Here is a 7,451-nt window from a genome sequence, read left to right as displayed (position 1 = left end):
TATATCTTCTATTTAATTATATATATATATATAAATAATTATCTTAAAAAATAACAAAAATCTACATTCCCACTATCCATTAAATTGCCCTGACTAATTTAATACTAATAATAAATTCTATTTTATTATACTATATAATAATTTACCTTTTTAACTATTACTAGTTTTTGTTTGTTTTCAAATTAAAATTTACATTTTCTTCTTTAATTTTACCCAAAAAAAAAATAAATAAATAAATAAATTGTTTTTAGTTTTTCTTTGAAAAATAATCAAAATTTGCATTTTCTCCGTATTTTCAGATTAGGTATGAAAATGTATCTTTTTCTAAAATATTTTAATCTATTTGGTTCGCATACAATTTGGTGATAAAGTAAAAGTCTCATCGCTAAACCAGAGAGCTGACAGCGACCTTCTTGGGATCATTAACAATGCAATGGAGGTTTGTGGCGGCGATCTAGCAGCGTTCATGGAATGCAAAGATGAATCTGTCATGAACCTCATTAAAAAAAAACCGTTTTACATTTACATGTGTAACCATAGTAATTCAGATTTTTACTAGTTAATACTATCTATGCTGAAAGTAATTATGACTTCTATAGTTTTTACCTTATAATACAACATATAACTTTACATCTTTTAGGATTCTTTATGGCTTTTAATGATTTGGAATTATAAAGGTTATGAGTAACTACAAACAATATTATATTTGAATTTTATGATACTTTATGTGATTGCAAAGAAATCTGAATCCATTTTATTTTAATTCATTCGTATTATGATATTGGTGGATGTTTTAATAATAATAATTCAAGAGTATAGAGTACATGCATTAACGTCACTGTTATTTGTTGGGCGATTGACCGCCTTAGATTACTGGACTTTTTTTGGAGTGTTCATTTATAACATATAGTTGTACTCCACTTGGTTTCGATCACGAGGCGCATTGGACGGTGATGTTTCGCTCCTCAATTCAGATGGTGGATGTTGCTTTGGGCGGAACTAAACTCTGGGATGAAAGGGGTAACTCATTCCTTGTTGCATTTTCCGCTTTCCTGGCTCTGCTCTTTGCGACGGCTTGGCACTTCATCCTTCAGGGGAGTGTCTGTGTTTACCTATTCTCATGTTGATGGGTTTCTACCTTATGCACTGTTGAGAATGGACGTCCATGACTTGCTATTCGTTTCTCAGGTCCGTCATTTCGTAATTCCCAGCTTCAGGTGGCTGCGTTCCGAAGATGTCTCCGTCGAACCAGGAATTCGTTATTCGTTGCTTTCGATCTATGATAATAGTCTTTTCCAAATTTATCTAACTATGTTTTTTTGAAGATTCTTCTCCCTATTGTTGTCTTGCAGGTTCATCAGGCATGTTGACTAAAGGGACACCTGGTTCAGCTCATCCTGTCAGGGACTCGAACCTTGGTGGCAAGACTATCTGGGTATGCACAGGGTTCTTAAATTGTGATTTGAAAAAAAATGGCCTTTATGAAGAACATTTGATCATGCACAATTATCTCTTTTGTTCGTAATTTAGAATGTAATCGATAAGCTTTCTCTGGTCATGAACCGAGGTCTTAACGACTATTTGATCATTTATAGGAGCTTTCTCATGTTAAGCGACATGTATTCTTCGCTTTATTCACTGTATGTAGGGTTTAAACCAACTCTCTGTTTAAAAGAGGCTACGGCCTGGTGGATTATTTTGTTGGTTCATGGGGTTACAAACCCTTACAATTCTTTTGTCTCAAACTGAGTTTTTAAAGGAGAAGACTCCGGTTCGGTTTATATATATATATATATATATATATATATATATATATATATTATATATATCATATATAGTTTACTCAAGTTCATTTTCTCATTAATGTTCATTATGCATCAACTTGTATGCAGAAATCTACTATTTTTTTTGGTTTATGCGATAAGCACATTCGTTTTCATGTTTGATTCTAGTAGTATGTTCTTACGGGGATTAATTCCACAGCCCCAGTCATATGCATTTAAATAAGTTCACTTTTCCTTAACTAGATGTTAAATATTATGGTTTTGCAATTCCTCGGCCTGGTTCCTTTCTAGTGATGCTGAAGGGGTCCTATTTCTTTCTTTCTAGATTGATGTCTTTCTCTGTTTCCACAGAAACTACCACGCATGCTTGCACTTGTTTACTTGGCTATTCTTTTAGTAACAAGATATATAGTTAATCTTGTTATACTTAATGGAGGTTTACCCCTGTGTCTCTACCAACATAACCTTACAATTATTACTTTACTTTTCCTGAGGTTTGGGTTTTAATGCTTTATCCATTATGTACCTTTGTTTATTCTTCTGGTTAAAATTTAACTTGTTGACAGCTAAGATGTTTTCCTATCATAACCACTAACATTATAAACATTTTTCTGAAAATGTAATTAACTCATTAAGCAGTAAAAGAACATGTAATTATACCATTCAAGCAATACATACATTCATTGACTAGGGTTCAAGTTCTAGTTTATACTTATCTAGCTTGCTGAACTGGAAATAACTTTATCTATTAATTTGCCTCCCAACCACGAGACTAGTGCGCCTTCGCTCTCTGTCTCCCCCCAAGCCACTTTACACAGGGTTACTCTTCAAGAACTTGCTCTTGATGGTTGTTGCATCACATAAGCTCGAAGCGTGTCTTCCGCAACCTGGTTTACTCATTTAGTCTGCCCATCTGTTTGAGGGTGGTAGGCAGTGCTAAAATGTAGTTGAGTACCCAATCCTTCAAACAAGGCTTTCCAGGAGGCTGATGTAAACTTTACATCATGATTCGATATTATAACCTTTGGTATACCGTGAAATCTGAAAATACTTTGCATAAATATATTAGCAATTTGTACTGCCTTATAAGTAGATTGTACATGTACAAAGTGAGTAGACTTTCTCGGGTTATCCACCACCACCATTATGGAATCGTTCTGTCTTTTTGACTTGAGCAGTTGTTGGGCACCGAATCTGGCTATCTTTCTGTCCATTTTTATCATCATTTTTAACCCTTTTTGTACTTATTTACCCATGTTGCCATGCTAAACTTATAAGGTAAATACCCCTGACTTGTCCAATTGGAATATTTTAATTAATGAAGTAAATTCACGGAGTCTTATCTATTCGCAGCACTGAATTGAATGTTTGACCACAACTTGGAGAACAGGAACCCTCACTTCAGCATTTCGCAACAGATCTGGTAACGGCCAGCCCTAAGGAGGCTGCGCAGCTGGAGTCACGATTCCCTAGAACTATTCTTGGGCCTTTTTGCTATCTCGGTTATCTGGTGTTGGTGTCATTCCAACTGATGTATATTTCTGCATATGTGGTTACCTTGTTTCAAGGAGACATGTTATTCTCCCGTGTTGTGTATAAAAGAGAGATTGTTCCTGTAAATGGGGGTTCTCCCATCGATATTGTAATCACATGTTACAGATTAATAAAGTATCACCTATTTTGTTGTTCCAATCTTCTCCGTGACTAATGTAGCCCTGATCAGAGAGTTGGGCCCGCTCTTCTGATCAGGTGTTGCGTCTTTGTGTGTGTGTTATTTCTTAGTTTATGCTTGTTGTTACAGTTCTTTACTATTTATGATTATTTCTGGAATTCTATAGTTAATTTAATCTTACAACCATGCTTTGAATCTTAACTGCAAACCCTTGGTTAGAACAGATTGTGCTTTGCCCCTACATATACCTTGTGCATTGCCTTGAAAGGGTGCACACCCGGATTGATAAATTAATGTCGGAATAGGGTGAATAAATCGTTCATACCTGGACACAAACATTTTGGCACCGTTTCCGAGGAGGCTAACAATGTGCAAATAACGATCTGGACCAACCAGAGGGTCATTCTCTCGTCTTGGGGAGAGAATGAGTTTTCTCACTCTGCTTCAGGTCCTGAGCATAGGTGTTCTTTATGCTTGTTTATTTTTGCCTTTCTGTTGATTTTGGGCCATTCTCTTGTCCTGGGGAGGGAGGAGTCTTTTGACGCCTTGCTCCAGGCCCTGAGTTAGATTTATTTCTTTTAACCCTTGTGTGTTTTCTTCTTGGGAAAACCCTAGCTTTTACCCTGGGGGGAGGAGTCTTTTGATGCCCTGCTTCAGATCTGGAAGTATTAGGTCTTCTTGTGGTTTGTGTTTGTTTCTGGTTCTTGTCTCAGGGAGGGAGGAGTCCTTTGACGCCCTGCTCTGGGCCTGAAACCCTAGATTTTTGTTTTTTTAGCTACTTTTCTTTTTGCGAGTTCTTTCATCTTGGGGAAGGAATAGTCCTTTGACACCTTACTCCAAGATTGAAGCATCGTAGGTTCATACCAAGACCTTCCATCATACCAACTTTTGTATGAACAAAGAACCAAATAAGAGGGGCAGAGGGAGAGCCCCAAAGAGGGGAGGACTAGATCTGGGAAGAAAAACCTATATCCAGCAGATCATAGCAAAGGTTGAATCAGAAGCATCCTCTCGCGCAGCTGTGAGACCAGGGGCAAGGAGAGTGAAGTCTGAAGGACAGTCAGTAGAGAAACTAGTGCTGTCTACGGCATTCTTCGGTGATTCAACACAACAGGTTCCTCTAGCAGTGGAAGAAATATCCAGCAGTAGACCTGACCAGGAGAATCTTGCGCTGGTGATAGCAGAGGAGGAAATCGCAAGCAGAACATCGACAGGGTCGGACTGCTCCAGTAAGGGAAAGAAGGTTGTAGCCGAGGGATCAAGCCATTAGGACACAGGAGAAGGAAATGAGGAGATACTTGCATCACCAAGGGACCGAGGAAGTACTGCTAAAGTGACTCGAGTCCCAGTAGTAAGGAATCCTCAGCCATCCTCCACAGAGCCTGTTGAAATCCCCAGTGACTATTGGAAGATATTTATGGCTCCCACAACCTCCACCATCGATTTTCTGATTGGGGATCTGGGAGTTGGCGCGCCTACAAAGCCTATTCCATTGGCAGCCTTACCAAACTTTCATGGGCTTGTTTCAGAAGACCTCGACACATTTCTATTTGAGTTCGACATAGTGTGTCGGGGGTACGACTACACAACAAATGCCCAGAAGTTAAAGATTTTCCCTTCTACATTAAAAGGAACGGCTCTGCGATGGTTCATGGGCCTTGGAGGAAAATCCATTTCCACATGGGATGATATGCAGACAGATTTTCTAGAGAAATACTAGGATTACTGTAAATCCCGGAACATCAAGGAGGAACTTTTCAAGTTCACACAAAAAGAAGATGAGAGTTTGGAAGATTGTGTGGAAAGGTTCAAGTACACCTTACAGAGGTCAGGTCATTCTGACCTGGATAAGGAAATTTTAAAGATTATCCTCCTTCGATCCTTCGAGAAGACTCGATGGAACTATTGAACATTGTGGGAAAGGGAGACATCTCCAAGGAGACATTCGAAGATATTTGCAATTTATGTATTCAGTGCTCTAGGGGGCTTGCAAGAAACAGGCTAGGAATCCGCTCAGCAAAGGGGTCTGGCAGGGGTGTTACAAAAGCAGAAATCGAAAACCTTCTATACAACTTAAGGAAAAATATCCTCAGTACCCTGTCAGCATAGATGGACACTCTGCAAGTAAAACAGAAGCAGTTGGAACTAGACAGGACCATGGCAATATTTTTCCCAAAGTGCAGAAAGAAGCACCTGGAAATGGAATGTCCACTAAACTTCATAGAGGAATGTGCGATCAATGAGCTCAACCATGTGACAAGCTCATGCCCCTCCTTTCCAGGCCTGAAAGCAATATTTCAAGGAACGGGGGAGGACATGAAGCAACTGTACCTCATGGGATCTAGGAAGCCATGGCAGCCTCGACCACCGATGGGAAATCAAGGTATGTACCCAGATCCATCTCAGTATTTCAATAATTGTAACATGAATCCTCATACCATGCCTTATCCCCCCATGTGGCCGCAATACCAGTTCCCACCTTGGCAACAGTGGAACCCTCAAGCTAGTACGAGCTCTTCATGGGCTCCAACTTGGTGAGGACCCTCTCCTGGATAGTTTCCTCAGCAGATGCCACAGCAGCAGCTCCAACTGCCCTCCAATGTGCCTCCTAGTAATTAGCCTGCCCGTCCTCAGCTTCCAATGCAACCCAACCCTAACCCTAACAATAAGGGAGCTCATCAAGCTAATGTTCTTAACCTGCCTTCATATAGTATCTCCACTGCAGAGTTGTATGAAATGAATCTGCGATCAGGACAGACAGTTAATGCCCAGCCTCCTCCAGTTATCATTGAACAACTTGATAGTGAAGGTAAGGAGGCAGAACCAATTAGTAAAGAGCCAAAACAAACTGATAGAAACCAGGCACCTCCCGTTAAACAACATCAATCTGAACCACCTTACCCAGAGAGACTAATTATGAGTAAACCAAGCCCTCAAGCTGAATTTTATTTATTAGGAGAATTGCAGAATTTATTTGTTAAAATTCCCTTGTTGCAAGCTATGAAGGATGTGCCAATATATGCAAAGACTCTTAGGGAATATTGTTCAAAGAAACCTGCAAAGAAAACTAAAGACCCCCTCACTATACATGTTATGGGAAAATTATCGGACTTCATGATGGGAAAATCAATGCCGGTGAAATATGGAGATCCAGGGAACCCGATTTTGACAGTGCAGATTAATGGGGTAGAGATTCCAAATGTGCTGGTAGACCTGGGTGTTGCCATCAATGTCATCACCACGGAAACTATGCATGCGCTAGGTCTTCGAAATTTGAAGCACACACCTACAATATTGGAATTGACAGACCGGTCTATAGTCAAACTAGTAGGGAAGCTGGAAAATGTAACAATTTTAGTGGACTCATGGCACTACCCCATAGATTTCCTAGTATTACATACGCAATCTTCAGTGGGCAGTCATCCTTTGATTTTGGGTAGACCATGGCTGGCTACTGCAGACGCTTACATTGGGTGTCGTTCAGGAAATATGGTTATTTCTAATGGGCATAACACTAAGAATTTAGTGCTATATCCACCTGCAAAACCAAATTCACCCATAAAACCAGCAGGTGGCAAGAAAGGCTAAAATGAAAATTGAAGAAGTGAGACCAGTCCTCACTATTGGACAGGCCCTTCAGTTGAAAATGGAATCAGAAGATGATGTAATCACTTCCTTCATGGATGATCCTTGCTATGTTTCAGAGCCAAACCAGCAAATCCTAGAATCTATCATAAGCTGTGAGACTCAGGAAACTATGGAAACAGTAGAAGGATTAGAGGAGCCACCTGTTGATGCACCTCATGAAAGCGTTCAAGTAGAGTTAGAACCAAGAAAAACCCTGAATATTAATTTGAATCTGTCAGAATCCCAGAAGAAGCAACTTGTAGATGTCCTTCGGAAGCATAAAGAAGCCTTCGCCTGGGATTATTCAGATATGAAGGGGATTCCTGCCAACTTATGTACCCATCACATATATATCAAGGAAGATTGTC

General features: G+C 39.6%; 1 protein-coding gene across 1 annotated transcript; it reads left to right on the top strand.

Annotated features, from left to right (window-relative positions):
• Positions 1-6,585: 6,585 nt before the first annotated feature.
• Positions 6,586-7,044, top strand: LOC149262194 (uncharacterized). The gene has a single exon (XM_089375695.1). The coding sequence runs from the start codon at positions 6,586-6,588 to the stop codon at positions 7,042-7,044; it is 459 nt and encodes a 152-aa protein (XP_089231821.1).
• The last annotated feature ends 407 nt before the right edge of the window (positions 7,045-7,451 follow it).

This window comes from Pinus tabuliformis, chromosome 6, assembly GCF_031772625.1.
Source record: "Pinus tabuliformis cultivar Carrire ecotype Pingquan chromosome 6, CPIR1, whole genome shotgun sequence".
Taxonomy (NCBI): Eukaryota; Viridiplantae; Streptophyta; class Pinopsida; order Pinales; family Pinaceae; genus Pinus; species Pinus tabuliformis.
Note: the sequence above shows the minus strand (reverse complement) of the source record. Positions and strands in the feature narration are given on the sequence as shown.

Bases quoted from the DNA above. Each gene is read 5' to 3' on its own strand.
- LOC149262194 (XM_089375695.1), top strand. From the start codon at position 6,586: ATGCCGGTGAAATATGGAGATCCAGGGAACCCGATTTTGACAGTGCAG.